Source organism: Trichoderma virens (assembly GCF_000170995.1).
Source record: "Trichoderma virens Gv29-8 chromosome Unknown TRIVIscaffold_1, whole genome shotgun sequence".
NCBI lineage: Eukaryota > Fungi > Ascomycota > Sordariomycetes > Hypocreales > Hypocreaceae > Trichoderma > Trichoderma virens.
Window position 1 is genome coordinate 656,202 of NW_014013748.1, and position 21,044 is coordinate 677,245.

General features: G+C 47.5%; 6 protein-coding genes across 6 annotated transcripts; 1 reads left to right on the forward strand and 5 right to left on the reverse strand.

The window, feature by feature from the left end:
* Positions 1 to 2,367: 2,367 nt before the first annotated feature.
* TRIVIDRAFT_34021 (uncharacterized protein) lies at positions 2,368 to 3,255 on the reverse strand (the record flags this gene model as incomplete). The annotated part of the gene is made up of 1 exon (XM_014105673.1): positions 2,368 to 3,255. The coding sequence occupies one exon, from the start codon at positions 3,253 to 3,255 to the stop codon at positions 2,368 to 2,370; it is 888 nt and encodes a 295-aa protein (XP_013961148.1).
* Positions 3,256 to 3,574: 319 nt separating this feature from the next.
* TRIVIDRAFT_33568 (uncharacterized protein) lies at positions 3,575 to 4,975 on the reverse strand (the record flags this gene model as incomplete). Its single annotated transcript, XM_014105674.1, has 2 exons — positions 3,575 to 4,220; positions 4,281 to 4,975. The coding sequence occupies 2 exons, from the start codon at positions 4,973 to 4,975 to the stop codon at positions 3,575 to 3,577; spliced, it is 1,341 nt and encodes a 446-aa protein (XP_013961149.1).
* Positions 4,976 to 5,682: 707 nt separating this feature from the next.
* Positions 5,683 to 10,941, reverse strand: TRIVIDRAFT_140489 (uncharacterized protein; the record flags this gene model as incomplete). Its single annotated transcript, XM_014105675.1, has 7 exons — positions 5,683 to 6,309; positions 6,409 to 6,560; positions 6,675 to 7,520; positions 7,587 to 9,239; positions 9,315 to 10,039; positions 10,488 to 10,796; positions 10,865 to 10,941. 7 exons carry the CDS (start codon positions 10,939 to 10,941, stop codon positions 5,683 to 5,685), a joined length of 4,389 nt encoding a protein of 1,462 aa, XP_013961150.1.
* Positions 10,942 to 12,399: 1,458 nt separating this feature from the next.
* Positions 12,400 to 12,885, reverse strand: TRIVIDRAFT_34191 (carbohydrate-binding module family 13 protein; the record flags this gene model as incomplete). Its single annotated transcript, XM_014105676.1, has 1 exon — positions 12,400 to 12,885. The coding sequence occupies one exon, from the start codon at positions 12,883 to 12,885 to the stop codon at positions 12,400 to 12,402; it is 486 nt and encodes a 161-aa protein (XP_013961151.1).
* A 1,024-nt stretch (positions 12,886 to 13,909) lies between these two features.
* Positions 13,910 to 14,356, reverse strand: TRIVIDRAFT_138762 (uncharacterized protein; the record flags this gene model as incomplete). Its single annotated transcript, XM_014105677.1, has 1 exon — positions 13,910 to 14,356. A coding segment is annotated over one exon (447 nt), but the record flags the coding sequence as incomplete, so codon positions are not given.
* A 1,256-nt stretch (positions 14,357 to 15,612) lies between these two features.
* Positions 15,613 to 20,567, forward strand: TRIVIDRAFT_62732 (uncharacterized protein; the record flags this gene model as incomplete). Its single annotated transcript, XM_014105678.1, has 4 exons — positions 15,613 to 15,915; positions 15,975 to 17,546; positions 17,604 to 18,419; positions 18,483 to 20,567. 4 exons carry the CDS (start codon positions 15,613 to 15,615, stop codon positions 20,565 to 20,567), a joined length of 4,776 nt encoding a protein of 1,591 aa, XP_013961153.1.
* Positions 20,568 to 21,044: the final 477 nt, after the last annotated feature.

The window sequence follows — 21,044 nt, forward strand, 5'->3', positions numbered from 1 at the left end:
TGGCTACTGATTGTCCATCTTCCAATTTCTTACACCTAAGCCTTTCTGTTGTCGCAACACGATAAAGCCTTGAGCCCTTCCGTTCTTCAGTGCGGCTGACAGCTTCTCCGTAGCATGATCTATCTACGTATATCTCGGAATATATCGTATCTGAGCTTACTATGCCCATCCAAGTTCTTTTAGTAATGGATGGGAGATTTATTATTTTACTGGTTTCACAATACTTGGAATTGTCAAACGTGTACTAAAGTATCAGGTAAGAGTCCTGTTGATCCCACTAATGACAGAGTAGCACAAGCGCACATCTTGATCTATTGCCAAATAATCACCGAGAGTCCGATCGGACTCCTGGCCAGTACAGGTAATTTCACCTACATGACTACATACATGTATGTGAGTTGCCGTCTCTATTGTGACACATCGGAACAATTATTGGGTCATCTATTGGGGCGAATTATCATTGCTTCTCCATTGCAAAATGTTGTTTGACCCTGCGCGTTGAATCATCTTGTTCCATTCTCACAAATGCCGTTCGAATACCCCCTATGAGCAACGTTCGATGAAGATGGACCCGGTCTAATCTTCTATAAAAGACACGGAACGTCGGCCTGAGAAAGAACAATCATCTTGTCCCAAGTAACTCATTCATCTTCTCTCAACTATAGATTTTCATACCCATATCAGCTCAATTCTTTATACAATCAACGAATTCCTCCCTATTTTCAACATGAAGTTCAATCTCGCCATCCTCTCTGTCATCGCTCTGTCATCCGCTACGGAAGCCTGCAAATGCGTGATTCACGGAAGACCTGTCTCAGATATTACCCGCCCTTGCTGTGTGGCTTTCAGAGGAAATATAAACCAAGACGGTAACAATTGTGATGGTCTTGTTGGCGATGCATTCGGCAGATTTGAAGATTGCTGCGAAAACTTTGGCAATGCTGATTCGGACTGCCCGGTATGGCCATGACCTGTATGAGAGCAGATTCAGCTGTGCAATCACCAATCAACCTTGAGCACTCTCGAACTCGGAACTGATCTCTCTTTGTTTTACGATAACTCAGCAACTATTATCATGCAATAATAAAATCACTATCATTCAAGGTCGCAAACGGATGCTAGACACGGGATGGGCAGTCTGCAATAATCGCGTTTTGTGTGACTGCTGGCATTGTTAAGGGTCCGAGAGAAAGCATTAATTTTACATCTAGTTAGGCATTTGATGGGTAGATTTGAAATTTTGTTGTAGTATAAAACCGGTTCTCAATCACTCATAAGTATGTGATGTGAGTCCAAATACTCAACCTAACGCGTTTGAACAGGCGGTGAGAGATCAACCTCTATCAGGGGACGTATTAATGTTACAATTAGATGGTGCTGGGTGGCTTATATGATCTGACGACACACACTCGTTAATGGCTTCGGAGTTGCCCTTGAGGCAAGGTGGTGTAGCACCCCTTTTAGACTGGTTGGTAGGGAATACTAGACGTTGGCATCGTAGACTTCCAACTACATGGCTATGCTGTGCTATCACCATTGTGACATATCGGAATAGTCCCTCCACTAACCAATGGGCGTAGTAAATGTCGGGCGGCCCCGTGCAGCAAGCCCCCTTATTTTGTTACACAGGGCATATGGAGTCCCCTGGAGGAAATCACGTCATATATCAAGATGAATAAGAATCAGAATATTGAGATAACGTACGCCAAATCACTTCAAGACACAGCTATCGGGCTATCGAACAACTATTTCAGCACAAGCAACTCTCATTCCTCTTCCAACTAAAAAATCACACTTATCTCAACCCAATCCCCTCTATAACCAAGTTTTCTCGATATTATCGCCAACATGAAGTTTAATCTTGCCATTCTTGCTGGAGTAGCGCTATTTTCCGCTTCAGAAGCGTGCAAATGCGTTTCGGAAGAGAGTTCTATCGTTGGTCCCACCTACTCTTGCTGCCGGATTGTTGGGGGACAATTGAACGAAGACGACAGCGATTGCAACGACCTTGGAGGCGGATCACTTGACAGTTTTCTCAATTGCTGCAGAAACTTTGGTGCCGGCTTGGCTTGTGAGCCATGAGAATTACCGGGGTAAGAGCAGATCTAGTCGCAGCGCTCAATCACCAATCAACATCTGACATTTTATACAAGATTATTGATGGGAAACGAAGATCAGCTGGATAGAACCAATACATCTGACACCCATTGAGCTTAGTTGCAAAGATTTATATATATTTATCCCTATAATCTACTGCGGAAGCGTGCCATTGCATGCTTGAGGATGGAATGTTTCCATACAGCAAAAAACTGCATTCAAACTGTGAATGATGAAACGATTGTAACAAAAGCTCTGCCCAAATATTGTTCAGACCTGTGCACCGTGAAGGACGTCCCGAAATATCTCAAAATCTCCATCTCCATTAGGATCAAATACCGCAAACCAAATCGCCTTCCACCAACCTCCCCGAAACTCATCTTCCCGCAGCACTTCCAACCAACATTCCGCAACATCATCGCTAGGATTGCCAAATGTACCGCAGCCAAACGCTCCTAGGACGAGCAAGCGGTGACCTTTAACTGCCGCTATTCGCAAAGAGAGCCTCATTTTCGTCTTCATCCGTTCCCTGTCCTCTGTATTGCCGTATAGCTGTTTCTCCACTGTCACCTTGCTTACTCCATCGGTGATGATGAGCTTCTCTTTATCGACTTTGAAGTCTTTTAGAGCGCTGATTCTGATTACGCTCACAGTAGGGAGATCTTCAGGTTCAGTATCTGACTCAAATAGTTTATCAGAACCACGATACTTGCGGAAGACGACAACCTCGGGAACGTAAATGCCCGCCCCTTCACATGAATTCAAAGCCCAAATCTTAGAGGAGGGTGATTTGTAAACCATAGACATGAGCAATGAGGTTCGGCGACAAATATCCTCTTCCTGTGCGATTGTCATCCTCCCCCAGTCCCCGTCAAGGGCCCTGAAATCGGCATTGCTCAAAACCACAACACGGCCGCCATATCTCTTTTGAAGTTTGATGGCCGCATCTACCATGTGTTCATTATACACACGGATGGAAATTTTGACTGAAGATGTTTGAGCCGGACCATGGGAGTTCCGTGGGAACGACCAAAGCTCCTCGTCGTCGTAACAATCTGATCTTCTTAGCCTAAAACTATCATCGGATAGTTTGTCCCAAAGCTGGTTGAGAACATTACGTGACTCTTCTGTTACTTCGTTTAATATGAATGTTTCCATGTTGAATAAGGAGGAAGTAAGGAGGTGCGCCGAAAGTAATTTTATTGTTATTGTTGCTGCTGTTGTAGATGGTTCTAAGAATATGAGAGAATTACAGTAGACTAAGGTCAGCATTTTAATTTAGCCTACGTTGCAAGCCTCTGCACTTAAAGACAAAGAAGCGAATTAGATCAGCCGCCTCTTTATTCACAAACTATATGTACGGCGGGAATAATCCAAGCTATTGGCCTACTGTTTCTTTGTCTAACCGGGTATTCTTCAATTTTGAAAAGTAATGTACATGATTGGTATACAGATAGTTTCACAAACCGCCACATTCTCAGGCCGGCGTCTTGATGGCTCCGTCAGGGCTTGGGTCTTCAGCTTCAAATTTCCTTGGAATCAGACCTTCTGCCATGTCAATAGCACCCTTCATATCATTCTTGTTGAATAGGAACAAGCCCTGAATAGCAGCAGCGCTCGTATGGCGATTCGACGGTTGCCCATCCTTGTATTGCCCAAATAAACCGAGCTCTTCCAGGCGTCCCAAAAATCGCGCCCGACCAGAGTGATCCTGATCAACATCGCCGTAGAAGCGATCCCACATCTGTGTAGCCTGGTATTTTGTCGCCTCACCAATTTTCAGCATCATATCCACTCGGCCTGGTCGGATGAGTGCAGGATCTAAACGCTCAATATGATTGGTCGTAAGAAACGCGATACGCTCTTCTCCAGCTGCGACACCGTCCAATGCGTTGAGAAGGCCAGAAAAGGTGACATTGGCGCCACTATATCCGTCTGTGTCTCGCTGTCGGCGGTTAACAAAAGCTGCATCGGCATCTTCCAAGAGAAGCAAGCTTCTCTTGGGCAGTTTTGTGAGGAGGTATGCCAGCTTATCATCCGTCATGCCCATTTCGCTAAGGTTGATCATGGCAACACTAAAGTCAAGTTCTCCCGCCAGCGCTTGGATGAAAGAACTTTTGCCACTTCCTGGAGGTCCAAACAAGAGGTAACCTCTCCTGTAGGGAATGCCCCGATCAACATACCATTGTTGCCTCGACAAGAAATCTTTGACATCGCCAACTATGCTCTCTTTGATGCCCTCGTCCAGTATGACCGAACCAAGCGGCCTCTTCTTTCGCGGATCTCCAAGTGGGCTCCATTCAAGCCCGCGTGCAGAATAAACTACCGTCTTTCCTTCGTTCGCCTTTGCGGCCAACTGGTGCGCCTCTCTGAAGAGGTCTTCAAACACATGACGATGCGCCCAGAGAGTGGTCAGCTGGACAATCTCATGCGGCTCTCCGGTGTTCATGTTCGCCGTGTTGTGCTTCTCTCTATTGACTGAAATGAAAGCCTTTCCAAACTTGACAATATGGCGTCCATATCCAGGCTGAAGAAAGAAATGAGCATTGATAGGGCCACCGGCTCCTGGTCCTCTTGAAGCCGTCGCCGTCGCCACTGACAGGTTGTGAATTCTTGTGAGCCGCGAGACAATGAAGCCCGGCGTTTCACGAGGCTGAGACAGCCATGCGAGAATCCAGGGATATGCCGGATCTTGTTTGCTTATCTCAACATTGACAAGAAGCCGACGGCGAGCAGCGCCGAGGATGACGATTGATCCCTTGCGGGCGAACGCTGCGGCAGCTCCTAAGGAGGCGAGGCCGATGCCTCCAGCGAACAGAGGATTATCGAAGAGCGCATTGAAGTTTAGCACCGAGGCAGGTGATGGTGAAGTAGACATGCCGAAACCTGCCAAAGATGGAACATGGATTTGATCTCGATGATCGAAAAAGTAGATCTTCAATCGGAAGATGACTAAGCGACACTGTGCCAAAGTGTAGAAAAAACCGCGGGAAATATGCTGATGAGACGGCAATGCTCTTCAACTTGTGAAATCAACTTGGCGATAACGGAGCAGAAAAATAATATTAGACGGAATTTGGTTTCAGGTAATGATGCTATTGTAGATAACCAAGTCCATGATATCGAGATCATGTAGAGTCAGGCATCTGATCGTTTGTGCTTTCTAAGTAGAGCATCTCATATCTTATATGAGCAACAATAATGATCCGTTCGTTCAACGATTCGGAGCCACTCGCTGGCTTCGAACCCGTTAATTCCCTAATTCGGATGCGCTTCCGTAGCTCAGTTGGTTAGAGCTTCGTACTAATACTAGATTTCACCATCTAGCCTTGGTAATGCGAAGGTCGCAGGTTCAAGCCCTGCCGGGAGCAAAAGCCCCAATGCGTTATCCAGAATTGGGATTAATTTTTTTTCTTGCTTTTTATAATCCTCTGTCTGAATTGATCCATATACGTACGCAATGTATTTTTCTGATCCTCCCTTTGTCCATCTTCTTTTTCCATTCCCTCTTCGTACATCACCATGTACTACCGTTACCAAGTAAAGTTCTCCCCAATTATATCACAGTCTATCTGACCCCAACCATTATTCTTCAGCTATCTCCTCATCAGTACTCATTTCCTTCCACGCATCGAAGTCTCTGCTTGACTCCTCTGAGCCTGGCTTTGCCCCCTTTTCTACCAACTTATTAATGAATCTGCGATAGTCTTTGGCTCTAGAAACTGCTAAATCTAACGGCGTAAGATTATCATCATTCTGGGCATTGATGTCAATCTCCGGACTGATGCTTAAAAGTTCGTCAAGCATTTGGAGCATAATGTCCTCATCGCTCTCGTAATAAGTCCATTGACACAGAGTGTGCATTGGAGTATTACCATCCTTCCCCTTTTGTAAAGCGGCCTTTGTTGTCGCCTTTTTGTCGTGCTCAACAAAATCTCGTACAAGCTCAAGGTTTCCAATATATAACGCATGTTGTAATGGTGAGAATCCGCGAGAGTTATACAGCGTGGTACTGGCTCCTCTCCCGAGCAAGATCTGCACAATATCTCTATTACCATTACGAACAGCAATATGCAATGCTGTTTGGTTACCGGCCTCACTAACGGCGTCAATATTCGCGCCGGCTTTTAATAATTGTCGAAGGATGTTGAGCTCTTTTTGAGAGACGGCAAGGTGTAATGGTGTGTATCCGTCTTCATCAACAGCGTCAACCTTGACCTTGGCTTTCAACAGCTGCTGTACAATCTGCTTGTTTCCTCCTGCGACGGCACCAAGTAGCGGCGCATACCCTTCTCTACTGTCTGCCTCAACATCTGCGCCCTCTTTTAGCAAGAGCTCTGCAATTCCCCAATTCTTTTTGTAGATTGAAATCAGTAATGGTGTTTGTCCAAAATCGTCCCATGCATCAATATCGGCCCCAAGTTTAAGTAACAATTCGATAGCTTCAGGTGGGCCATATTCTGCTGCTATGTGTAGTGGAGTTGCTTCGTCTTTAGCCTTCGCTTTGGCATAGGTAGTAGCTGCAGAATCAGACTGAAGAAGTCTCTTTGCAATGTTGAATCCTTTTGCGCCAAGACTAAGCGCCATGTGTAGTGGCGTCCTCCCATCCTTTGCCGCAGTTGCGACGTCTGCACCCTTGTCTATCAACAGATCTGCGACTCCAATTGTACCGTCTGCTAATGCCTGGTAGAGTGGCGTGCGGCCCTCAAGGTCAATTGCCTCCATGTCAGCATCATTATCGAGAAGAATTTGTACAATATCCTTCCGCTTAACTGCCATGTGAAGCGGAGTTGAACCGTCTTTTGCTTTGACATTGACATCTGCATGGGCATTGATCAACAAAGGAATAACCGCTTCCTTGTCGTTTTCGATTGCAAGATGCAAAGGCGTGCGAGCATCATTGTCACCGATGTTTATATCTGCGCCACAATCCTCAATGATCAACAGGAGCAGTTCTTTGTGTCCGTATATCGCCGCTAGATGGAGGCAAGTCCAGCCGAACCGATCTTTAAGACCAATATCATCCTTCAGCAGCCAGATTAATTGGACATCTCCTTTGACTGCAGCCCAGTGAATAGGGTGCCTCTCGTTACGGTCAACGTGGGCCACACTATTTCTGGAATGCCTCTTACGCCCTGATTTGGACTTTTCGACTAATCTCTGTAGTATTTCGATATTTCCACTTCGAACCGCACAATGCATCGGCGTGATCCCATCATACCCAGCGGTGTCAATTGGGGCTTCGCGATCAAGTAACATATCCACCACTCTCTCGTTGCCCACAAGGCAAGCATGTTGCAAAGGTGTCCATCCCATGTAATCTCGGAGGTTGAGAACTTCACCTTCTGGAGAAAAAACTATGCGCATATTTTGCAATTGTAAGTTGGCGGCATAATGAAGCGGTGACCAACCAAAAGCGTCAGCTTTCTCGAGCTTATCAAAGTCCCAAAAGTACAGGGTTCTCTCCGACTCGCTCTCTTCCATGAAACTTTGGTGATCGGTGGTAATCCGGAAGCTATCTGGCAAGGTTTTGATGTCGGTAAGCGCATGGCCGATCATTGTGTTGAAAGGCATAGCATAGTGCCATTCCTTCATTTTTTCCCTCGCTGGGATTTCGAAGTTAGGCAACTTTGTGAATGGCTCTTCCTTTAATTTCTGTATTAAAAGTTTCAACTGCTTTGCAAGTTCTTCTTCTTCTCGCCCTTCCGATTTTTGAAGTGCAGACTCATGACGTAGCCTGCTGAGAAAACCCAAGCACACAGCTATGGCTAACGGCCCAGAGGGTTCCCTCTCGAGATCAAACCGAAGAGCCAAGTCAAGAAGGCAAAAACAGCTGTCGACCAACTTCTTCCATTGGCATGTTCGCTCATACGCCTGTGCTTGTTCTGTGGCTTCGTCGATGACGTTTTTGAGGTTAGTGAGTTTTTGCTCGAGACTCAGAGGTACAATAAGATCGAAGTATATATCTGACAGTGTGCCGAATCCTATCTTCTCTAACTTTCTGGCCAAATTGGAAATGGTGTCGTTTTTTATTTTCAGTTCCTTCCAACCGTCTGTCATTTTACTATAATTCACTTGTTGTACACTCGACGCGCTTGAGATTGTGACTTCAGGCATCTTTGCGATCGCGCGCATGAATGAAAACAACAAATCCCTGGAGAAGAGCCTTTTTTGTTTTTCCTGACATTCTAAAACAAGATATTCTTGGCTAGGGCTGTTTTCTCCTTCAGGCTTATCAGAATATTTCGTATTTTGAGAAATCTCGGAAGTGAAGCCAACTATTGTCCACTCAGGCTTCATCTTCTTCTCATCGACCTCAGCCTTTGGAAGCGTAGTGATTTCAGTAATGACTTCCGGCATCCACCATTGAAGGTCCCGGCGTAAGCGGTCTTCGTGCTCACTCGATCCATAAAGCCGTAATTGACGAGGCTGATTAATATCGAAAACCTTTGCCGGCGTTGCTGAGTACGACCATAGTGACAGAATTGCCTCAATTCTCTCGCCCATATCTTTGAAGTTCCATTTCTTATCTTTCTTCTCAAGTTCGATATCAAGATACCCATCTTGCGATCCATTGTAAGTTGCCGGAATGCTCCACGTATAATCTCCATCGGGCCATTCCTCGCCAAGAAGTGAATGGACAACAGCTTCAATCGCAGCTGACAGACGGGCAGCCTCTTCAGCCACTGGGCTCTTCCAATTCGAAATCTTTTTTAATTCTTGTCGCGCTATCATCATCTCATGAACTTTTGACTTCTTCTCAGAGCGGCTGCTGTCATCCGTCGTCCTCAAAGGAAGATATGCCTGCTTATCCCCAGTGCAGACTCTCCACTTGGGGAAGTGGTTGTGCTTCCGCGCTTTCTTCTTATTCTCATTCTTAGATTTGTCATCGAGCATCGCCCATGGAGCTGTAGTTAGATCCCCAAAGCTGAGAGCGAACCAATCAAGCTCAGTTTTCGATATCAAGGGTGTGCGATTAGGAGACTTCCCAAGTCCCCGTCGCACAATGACCCTCAATACAGTGACCACGATTGTAATGCCTAGTTGTACCACTGATGCTGTCCAATTCAATCCTCTCATTCCGATAAACTGTGAAATAAATCCAACAAGAGAAATGAGAGAGCCGAAAAATGCAATATGCTCTAAGGGCCGACCCCAGGTCGGTTCAGCACTCTTATCATCTTGATCTGTAGTGTTTTCATCCAAAGTGTTTTGACTATTGGAAGTTTGAGCATTGGTTATCCCTTCTCCTAAAGATGTCTGTGGATGGTCAGAGCCACTATTGTCCTGTTTGAGTGAAGTGATATTTCGCCGAGACATTGTAATATATTTCCGTTCGGTAGTTGGGTAAATTGCAAAGGGCCTAAACACCTGGTCACTCAAAGTATGATGCTTTTGCAACCAAACGATGAACATCCGGTGATGCTTCGCTTCATAGCATGTTTCAGTCGTACTTTTTTCAACAACCCATGCACACATGAATAATCCAAGTACCAAGAGAAGAGTTCCTCCGGCGGCACATGGAAAAGCGTACTCGACTACTCTCCTGCCATCCTTCAGAAATTGATCCTTGATAGGTTGGTGATAGGTAATGAAGGCAAAATATATTAAAGCTCCCAGCTGTAATATTACACCTAGTGTGGCTGCAAGGTAAATTTCCCGTCGCTCGACTCTATCGTGGCAATTGAGGAGAAGATTCGGTGCGCTGTCATCAGAATCAACAACGACGATGATGTCCTTTGCGTCTTTGTCCGAATCTTGCTGTGTATCGGAGTCTCCATTACCGGAGCCTGCCTTGTCGGAATCTGTTTGTTCAGAGTCCGTCTTGCCCGAGTCCGTCTTGCCAGACTCGGTCTTGCCAGTGTCTCTTCTTCGGATGGAATGAACGGTACTGATCATCACAGAATTCTTCGCGCTTTCATCTGTCTTACCAGTGTCTCGTCTTCGTATGGAAGGAACACTACTGATCAAAAAGGAATCCTTCGCGCTTTCGAATGGATCGACATCTATTTGAGTGCTGTTGCTAGACCCATTTTGTAGATTTCCGGTCTCTAGGTCCAAGTCACCGCGAGATGACATATTTTGGTCCCCTTTCCGTGGTCGAATTGGCGAAAACGAAGTGTGAGAGCTCCGCAGCCTTCCATAGATGTCGTATATGTTACTCAGAATCAATGCTAAATTTTTTTGGAATGCTTTCCACGCGTATGATGGACCAGCCGTCTCTCCAATGCATCTTAGCAGATGGCCAAAAGAACCCAGGTACCTATGTATGGATGCATCAACACTTACCGATCTTCTGAAGTAATTTGCTCTCGTCCACGCCCTTTATGTCCTGTAATTTCTTGTATTGGATTTTGAAATCCGTTTTGGACAGAGTTTCGGCATCACACCCTTTTGGCAGCAAGCAGATGAACTGATATATATCGGCCGATCCCGGACATCTAATCACGCTGTGACCGTTCCAAAGCTCGCATGCCTCCTTGGATGTGGATGACATGACATCAATCTCTGCCGCTGAGAGATTCTCTCTGGCCCTTCCAATGAACGACTTCAGCCATGGAGGTCCGGCCACTCGGATGGCGCTTATAACCGTGGTGATGGCACCAATCGGAGCTACGGCCAAGAGAATGCAGTCGGTTATACCCATGGCTTGGCTCATGAACTGCATGACAACACGTTCGCCAAATAGCGCGATAATACTACACACCAAACTTTTAGTATTAGAAAAGAATAATAACACCCATTATTTAGATAGGCATTGACTTACGGTCCCAGATCCGAGGCAAGATTATTTGCAAAGTCATCCCCGCCATCGGCCGATGCACGACCCGCAAGCCATAGCATCAAAAAAATCGAGAAAACCATAGCCTGTGCCATTTTGAGACGCCGAGTCGCGCTTGAATAGCGACAAGGCAAACTCGATGAGCGCTGGTTGATGAATATTAAAATTTGGCGCTGTGAGGGCGTGTCCGGAAGACGTGGACAACCATGCTTGAGGGGAAATCGTGGCCGCCAAGATGTTGTTTCGCGCCAGGCTGGGCTATATACGGTCCTGATCGCAACTTTGCTTTTTATTCGAGCGAAATCAGCCGCATAATCATGCCCCAGAGCCTAATCCAGCGTCCAGACACCCCCGACATGTATTACCAATGCAGGCCCGCCCTCACACACCCATTTTGTGAATAGCTTTTCCGGGCTGCTCTACCGCTACGAACATGTCTATAGAGTAGGTCCTTCTATCAGCTACCTAGGTGAAGATAATGGAAATAGACTAAAGGGTAGAACCAAGAAGCTGTCGGCGCTTGTGTACATGTGCATTATGGAACTGTATTGACAGAGAATGGCTCCCATTCCCTAGAGAGAGAGCTTAGCTGCCCAGGCACACTAAGGTAGCGATCGTGGTTCGGGTCGGCCCACGCCGAGTTAGCTAGCGGGGATGTAACACTTAACAGAGAATACTTGATATCGAGTCAATGCTGTTCTTGATACTGGAGTAGAATATGATAGTTGAGTGTCGATGATTCGAGAGGGGTTGCTTATCCCTTTTGTTGGTCCTCAGTTTTCGTTGTGGCTGTCACCCAAAAGGTTATGGCTGCAGCTTTATGTAAGGATGTAGGCTACATGCCTCCCGGTTCGAGCTCTGCTCCTCCTCTGAACTGATCCGACGGCTTATTTCTGTAATTTCCAGTGGCTCGTTGCGTGAGGTTACATGCCCATATTGGGTACAAATATGCCACCTGGACTTGGGCTCCAAAGATAAACACACGTAGAGCACTGTGCATACGAATCCGGGATTAGGCAACTTGAGGCTCCCGACGCCGAATCTCAGCTGCACAAGGGAGGCTGCAAGGTGTGACCGTCGTGGGGGCGCCATGATTCCATTGGTCACGATTTTGATGGTGTACAACGGTTGACTGAGACCGTCTAAGCCACTTTGATTCAGGCTGTCTCTGTAATCCTTTAAGCCCCGCGAGGCTCTCCCCGCAACCCTAGCTGCGGCTCTTATCCGCTTCGTGTAAGTGGTGCAACTCGATGTCACGCTTTGACCATTGCGAGGATGACCAATCAATTCAAGCAAAGATCCCAGAGCATGAAATACTTTAATTCAAAGTTAAATTTCCGGTTCAATCTAAACCTGGTACTGGAAGCTAACAATTACAAACCCCGATCCCAGTCTGGCAATGTATTGCCCTTGTATCCACTTGGAAGCTCTTAAGAGGGGCCTTTAACTGCTTAGTTGACCTATTTTATCTTACTGGCTGATAGAAAGTGACTCTTACCACGGAATTGTGATACGCACACTTAATCATAAGTAGACACATCTGTAGGTGTGACAACAGTGCTCGCCGGGCTTAGTTCCCAATGCTGCCCGCTAAGATTGCCGCCAGCTAGATGGGCAACGAGTGTATCCGAGTAAACATCCAGGTGCTTATCGGGTCCCGTAAAGGTATTGCTCAAGCGGTATGGATAAGCCTGACCACCGGGGGACCAGTTGTCGAATCTCCAATACTGGCCCGAGTAGTTGCCCGTGTCGGCCATATGGAGATTGATGTTTTGCACTCCATCGTTGATGACATCGAGAGATTGCTTCACGCCATTGGCAATTGTGTGTAGGCGATAGTAGTTGCTCCTGTTTGTTGGGGTAAGGAACCAGAGGGCATTGGCGCTGACATTCTGTGTGTCAACCATGGAGAGGGAAGCGCCGCCTGAGGACAATGCAAGTACTTTATTTGAAGCTGTGTAGCTATTTTTCAAGACATAGAGTCTACTAGTGTCGATTGACGCCATACTGCGGCTGGTTATAATAATGTAATTCTATCTTCTTGTCTCTTGTATAGCTATGCTGAGAGAACTACTATGCAAATTTTTCCATCGCCTCGAGCTATCTTTATACTTGAGAGCAAAGGCGGGCCTTCAAAATAGGATCATGTTCATTTTCAGCTCGAGTGGCTGCCTAAAAAGAGTCATGTGAACAACGCCAAAGAGAAAATAGTGCGCAACTACTGGGTGAATAATGCTCCTTTTCGCAAAGCTCATGCTGTGCAACTTTTGTGTCCACAACCGGGCTGGCTGATCTGACGAGATTTCAATCATCATTGGCGCACTTTCTGGAATACTGGATCTTTTGTTTCACAAAACTTTGCTTTTTGAGGTACACCAAACTACCCGACGCTAAGAAGACGAAATTGACAGCATGAAACATTGTCAAGTCATCCTTCAGAAACTCCGAGACAATTTGGTCATACAATAATGCAATAGTGCTAATGTATTTGAGCTGTTAAATGATAGCCTTCACTAATTAGCCACCAGTGAATGATCCCCAATCGGGACAGAGTAGACAATTGAGTGTGCAACGTCAGTGATCCTTCGCAGAGTGTAGTCGGCGCCTTGAGGGGAATCGAGACTGGCTGGAACGAAAAACAAACCTAGTGATAACCTCCCCTTCTCCTGGACTTCATTATGTCCCTGTGAGTACAGATAAATCAGCAGAAGGAAATCCAGCCAAGCTGAGAACCTCGAGAATATAGGTCAGGTTATACTCTTTGACAGGGAATACCTCAGCCACAATGTCCTAAATTCGAATCAGCCAAAGTGTTTTGTACAACGCCACATTTTGCTTTACCGCTGGAGTCTTGATGACCACAATACCCAAGAGGTCAGTCAAGTTAGGCTGAGACAAGAATGAATCCAGACCAACAGTGGCGACTGTGCGCGCATTATTGAGCACGATAGCAGCAGGATGGAAACCAAGGTTCGTCGGGATTCTTTGTTGTTCGAATATACTTCGAACCCATTCAAGCCTAGGTTCTCCCCCAAGGCTCTGTATTAGGAGACCATTTTCTAGGGCGCCAATAACAATAGAACGGGCGCCGCACTGTTGATTGGGATTATGAGCAATGTCAAACAGGTCTCTAGCCGTTCTAGCTGCTCCAATTGCCTGAGGAGTGATGATTGAGTAGTCCATGAGAACCTCTGGTGGGACAGACCGGATTGTTTCGTTAAAGTCGTTGTTGTTGCCATCGCCGATATCTGCTCTGGACACACTGCGGTCATGGTCAGTGAGGCCATGGTTGGATGGCTCATGGAGGCCAAATGCAGCAAGTCCGTACGACTTGGTGAGTTTGCCTAACCCTACAGCAATAGGAATCTCTGGTGAGAGAATAAAACTCTCGAATGCTCTGCGAACAATATCGATTATGGTAATGTTTTTGCCGCTGTGAGGCAAGAAGCTGTGGTTGGCGAGGGAGTTGAGACCAGGTCAAGGCCCACGAGCTGTCATTTAACAATGAGATGAGACCGTTGTAGACACTTTGATACCGAATCTCACTTGCAGTCATCAGGGCCGGCTGGCTGCCAATTGTTGAACCTGGGGTCGGAAGGGTCGAATATGGGGAGGTCAAGAATCTGAACAACTTCGATGTTGCTCAATGAGGAAGTGACTACTAGTGAGAGAAAGAACTCCATCTTTCATTTAGTGAAATAGAGTGGCATAAGGTTAAAGTTGGTGGGTTCCTCATATTTGCTAGAATTTGTCACTGAAACCCCAGTTGATTTGTAGTTGAGAAGCAAGTCACAAAATTGTAGAGTACCTTAAATTCTGAGGCCGGGTATGCGGCAAATTTTTTGAACATTTCATCGGGTCTCACTTTGACTTTGTTTATCCTGCACCAATAGCATTTACCGATGCTATAAGTTTCCCTCACAGCATCGTTCTTCGAATTGGTCAAACAATTTGTGAGGTCTCCCAATGCAACCCAAAGAGTTGCGGATAACATGATCATTATAATTGAGTTAAAGTATTGCTGGATTAAATTGTTGGCAGCATGAGGGAGCAGAGGGTGAATCTTATACAAAGTACGGCTGGGCAAGCGACTATAAGAGCGGGAAAGTCAATATACAAAATGCGGCGATATATCAACATGGTGTGTAAGTGTAATTACAGGATGTTTGGCATGTGGGATTTCATGATAAGACTTGGTACATGTATTCTCAATACTCGGCAGTCAGCAGCCACAGCGCGCTAATATTGGGTTAGTGGCGTTAATGGTCTCTTTTAGTTCTTCCGATGATACAAGAGCCTAGGGCTTTGGTTTGAAGGATCGCTAAGGGCCGACCCGATGAGCTAGAACAACTCACGAGACGACGTGAGTTGTGGGAATAGTTCCCAAATTGGGTCATCAAACTAAATGAATACGAGTACAAATACCTACACGAATACTCCAAGCTGCTTATTATAACCTCAAACTACGTAATGCATGTGAGCCTACATGGAAGCATGTGAGGACATTGTAACCCACCATATGATCCTATACCCACCAAGAAATGCTTCAAGCGTAGTTGCCTACAATCGCTTGCTCAGAATGGAGTCAAGTTGCAATCTGCGGGGTAGTAGTGAGGCGGTGCGCTTCTTTAGAGCCTTGCTTCCTGAATACAAATATCATCTCTGCTTACTCTCTATCTTGGAGAAAATTTAGTTTCTCTTACAGTTGCGGGATATTGTAGACTCGGACCACAATGAGGGGCCAGCAATTAGCAGATGATGTGCCGACCAAAAAGCCGCCCGAGGGGCAGCAGTTGACTATGAAGGAGATATGGGATGCGGCGGCCAAAGAATTCGAGACCATATGCGGAGAGTCGCTACAGAAAGGCCAAGTCAGGAGTTTCGACGATGTGCAGAAGAAGATCAAGGCCGCCGGGCAGGTCTCAAATAGCGCCGATGACGAGAATGTCAAGTGGGAAAAGGCCAAGAGCGTGGGCCTCCAGTCGCTCAAGTATCTCAAGATGCTTGTCGGCGCTGCTTCTCAGGCTTCCTCCTTTGTATATCAGACCACATCGTCTTTGCCATATATTAGACGCGCACTCACTAACGACTGTAGATACCGATCCCTGAAGCGGCGGCCAATATCACTGGTTCCGCACTCTGCTTCGTCTTCGACATCCCCGAAACCATCAAGGGTTACAACGACGCCATCAACCAAGTCTTTGGCGAAGTATCCTCGGCTCTCTCCCAGTTTCACATCTATCAAACAATAGATGACGCCAACCCATTACTCATCCAGCAGATCCATCTGGTCTTGGTCAGTTTCGTCAAGGTCTGCGCCTATGTTGTCAAGTACCGCCAAGGCCGCAAGAGAGACCGCTTCCTGAAGCAGTTCAAGTCCATCTTTGACGATGACTCTGGCCTGGCTGACCAGATGGCAGAGTTTCGGCGTGCTCTGCAGCAGCAGCGCGATGTTGAAGGGACAGTCACTCTGGCTGTAGTCGTAAACACACAGAAAGACGTCGCACAGCTGCTTGAGCAGTCCGCCGTTTTTGGCAAGACAACTCAAGAGACGCACCAAGCAGTGCAATCCATGAAAGACGATGTTGACCGCATGAGGACGCTCATCAAGATCCGCGACACTCTGGGCGTGCCGTCCACTGTGCGCCTCGACACCAACACCACCCAGACATGTAACGACATTGCTGACAAGTGCCTCAGCGGCATGGGATCTTGGATCTGGACACACGAAGCATATACCGCTTGGACAGCAACCAAAGACAAGGATGCGCAGCGTTTACTACTCCTAACTGGTCCAGCATCTTCAGGCAAGACATGCGTCAGTGCCCTCATCACCAAGCGCCTGGAAGAGCAAAAGGGGCGCACATACGTTGCGCACTACTTCTTCCCCTCTAGCACGAAAAAGGCCGACAACGAAAAGAACTCGATCCAGTCGGCTTTGAAGTACATGGCCTTCCAAATTGCCCGCGTCGATGCGACGGTGCAAAAGATACTAGGCAGGGCCTGTGATGACGAGCCTGCCGCATTCCGCCGCTCGGCAAGCCTTGATAGCCTGGAGAGTCTCTGGGAGAGGCTAAAGATTGGAGCATCTGGGACGAATGCCGTATATTATCTCGTGTTCGATGGTATTGAAAACCTACCCGATCAGCAGGTCAAGATGTTGCTAGACTTCGTCTTCAGCCCCCGAATGGCAAAGGAATCGGCCGAGCGCGTGCAAATTCTGGTGAGCGGAACAGACGATCAGTTCACAAACTGGCCGGAGAGTAGGAGTGCTCTGAGGATCCAGATGGAGAATAATAATGTACCAGACATGCGTATAGTAATCGAAGAGGCGCTCAATCAACGGGGAATGCTACAGAATGCAAGGCCCGACTCGGAGCAGCAGAAGGCCAGAGATAAAATTCTCGATAAGCTGCCGCAAAACGTTGAGGGAAGCTATTCGCGGCTTCAGTTTGGGTTGGAAGATGTGATTCGTCTCCTTAGCACGCGTACAGCAATGCGGGAACTGGATCGGATGCTGGACCAGTCAATGAGTAGCCACGAAGCGGCCATTAAGAATCTGCAGAGGTCTTTGACAGCGGATGAGATTAGTGAGTTGAATGAGTTACTAAATTGGGTTCTATTTAGCAACGAAGAGATGACACTGGAGAAACTTGAAGCCGCTATGGTATGTGTTGTCCTATACAGAACTTTGCCGAACGCTTTGCTAACGACCTACCTCAAGTTTTTATACTCAGAGACTGAGTCGCTTGCATCTCTCGAGTACATCATAAAAAACAAATACTCGGCTGTCTTAAAGCTCGATGATGGATGTGTTTATGGTCAAGATGGTGTCAAGGAATACTTGCGCAAGGATGTAGACTCGGCCGGCCGGTCATCAAATACCAAAGATCGTGCCACCATCAGCATGACCATTACCATAAACAATGTGGACCAAGAGCTCTGTGGGCACTTCCTCTGGGATCTTGCGCACAAGGCGATTCGGGACAAGTTCAACTTTAACCTTGATGGCGACGCCTCCAACGCTCTACACGGCGGCAGCAGGGGCACCATTGCTGTGGATGAATTTGAAGCGCACCACACCATAGTGATGCGGGCATTTGAGTATTTCAACAAGCCGCCTAGGGAACAGACTGCGGCGATTGGGGAGTACCTTGTCTGCTGGCTCCCGTTTCACTTAACCCGCCTCCGCCAGCTCGAGGACGAAGACCAAGGATCGCTTATGCCGAGTGAGCAGTCTGAAATTGGACAGAACCTGTATAAACTGTTTAAAAGCGGAGAAGTATTCTTGCGTCACAAAGAGAGTTTCCAGAATGTGTGGTGGATAGCAGACGAAATGGACGATGTGCAGAAGTGGTTGATGGACTCGGCCATCACGCGAAGGCTGGACAAAAGATGGCGTGATGAGGTACAAATGGCTGCAAGTCCAACAAGAGGCTATTTGAAAGAGCTCGCGAAGGTAATTCTAGAAGGGTTTCTGAGGGAGAGGAGTTGGGGGTTCTTCTCGGCCAACCGGTGGATTCCCCAGTTGATGAAGGCCGTAAGTAACGATTCATGGTCCAACTTTGCAAAGTATCACGCATAAATTGACATCCGGAAACAGGACGAGAGAAGACTGGAGGGACATATTGACCCCTCTAATACCGATGCTGAAGATTACGACGAGATAGACTGGAACCGCGTGGGCACCTGGTGTCAAGGTATCCTGATGTTGCCAGACTCGGAGCTCAATTCCCTCTGGTACGAGCGCCTTGCCACAGCCTCGGGCATGCAGGACAGCAATTCCGATGCTACCATATCTCTATACCAGCGCGCCACAGAGGAGAAGAACCCCAGTTGGCTGTGCTACAGCGGCTTAGGAACCGCGTTTTATAGGAAAGGGCAAACTGAAGAGGCCATAACTCAGGTAGAGCTGGCGTTGGAGAGAGCTCAACAAGAAGACGCCACCCCTAAGCCCGAAGCAAAAGATATTGTTGGATTATACTTATTATTGGGCCAGTATGCCTATGAGGCAGGCAATATGAGCATTGCGGACAAATATTACTCACTGGCATGCGATGGAGAGGATGCATCCCAAGCGAAAGACGGACAGATGGGCCGTCTAAAGTCGAGACTAGGCCACCTGAGCGCAGAGGGGGCAAGGGAGTTGCTCAAGAGTACACTGTCTCAGGAGAAAGGGAAAGAGGAGATGACGGCTGCTATGGAGAAGTTGGCGCTAGATGCCCAGCATGACTATCTTATCGCAAGGATGTTCGCTGTGGCAAAGGAGGATCCTGATCTCCTGAAAGAAATCGTGGCCGTTATGGAGAGAGCAATAGGGAACTTGATGCCAGGCAAGGACCGTGGCTCTGGGGTGTCCACGGAGGACGAGCGTTTCGCCGAGGATGAGGCTCGCAGTGTTCTCCTCTGCGATCGGGGATTCGCGGCATACGTGTTTAAAATCTCGCCTGAAGGTACTGAACCCGTCAACGAGGCCCTCCGCCTGTGGGGAGAGAGTCGTGATTTGCTCGCCAACGTCGGCGGCACCAATGCTTTACTTACACGACAGCGTGCCGCCACGGCAATGGCCAGACATTACTTCCAGAGTATCGTAGACGGGTTGCAGCTTGACTACTACGATTCCCTCGCCAAATTGACCAAGCTGGCTGATTCAGATCCTGACTATAATTTCTATCGAAGCGACTCTATCGGCTTCTTGGGATCTGTTTTGGTGCTTTGCGGCAAGAAAGAGTCAGCCAAGGGAGTGCTCATGCCACGGATTAAACTAGGACTGCAGATCCTGTCTGATGACGTGCTTGAGAATGATGTGGCTGGTTTTTCCGTCCTTGAGAAGGCACTGGAGCAATACCAGGACTTTAAGAATTCCGTCGTCGCCCTATCTCTGTTGGGACAGGCAGATCTCGTAACAGAAGCGTTATTGTTTGAGATTGACGACATCACGGAAGTTGAAGTTGACGAGGAAAAGCAGCGAGCATTGGATGTGGTGTCAAACTTGGCTACAGAAGTGATCCATGCCATCGATTCTCAAGTCCCAGATAAGAAACTTCAAGTCCTGCGTATTGAAGCGGCCAAGGCGTATGTCGACAATCTAACAACTGCGGAGGCCAAGGTTGCGGAGGCCAAGACTGAGGTGAATGGCAATGGCGAAGAGAAGAAGTCGGGAGCTTCCGACATAACTGCCTATGCACACCACCTGCTACAGTCTCGTCTCCTAACTCTTCATCAGAAACATACCCCAGATATAGATATTGACGATCTTGCATGGTCCTGGGCCTGTGACGGCCGCACGTCTGACGGCAGGGGATGCGGCAAGTGGAACATTTTTGAGGATGACTTATATCACTGCATCTACTGCTCGAACAGAGACTTCTGTGGCGATTGCCTCGCCCGGCTTCGCAGCCCCGAGGGTGTAGAGATGATGGAGTGCAGCGCAAAGCATAAGTGGCTGCAAATCCCCCACCAAGGAAACAGCATGTATTTGAGCACGAAAGCCAAAAGCGTGCGAGTCCCGATAGATGTGAGGCCTTTGGATGGAGATGATAGGATATTGAAGGCTTATTATGCAGAAGATGGAGGAGATGAGATTACAGTAGAGGCTTGGAAGGAGGGATTGGCTGCTGAGTGGGGTATTTCGCTCAAGGAGCTCAAGAATTTGAGTGATACCTCGAGCGAGGCTGAGAAGAGCTGAATCTACTACAGATCTAGTTCCTCTACGTAGACTATTGGGGGGCCTCCTGCCTCATCGGCAGGGAAGCCGGGGAGGAGGAGAGGGACGTCGGAGGACGTCCCTATGTATACTAGGTCATCCAGGTAGTTAGACAGACCATCATCATCACTCCTCTCTCTACATTTGTCGTTGCACTTTATCGTGACGTCCATAGAGATCGGGAGAGACCTGATATAGACCTAGTCTCTCTGGGTAGATCTAGTCTCTCGAGAGCCTGGCGCATACGGCACCCGCCGAAAACCTTTCATCCGTGACACTTGATGGACCTGAGGAGCAGGAACTCCATCACCTCATCAATTTCCACTGGCAGAGAGCCCCCAGCCCCTGGACCCGTGACCTGGTCGGCTCGTCAGCCGCCCCCCCCAAATCCTCGAAGAAGACCAAGACGAAGATTCCCTCGAACATCATCGATTCGACAGGTGAGGAAGATGGACAGGA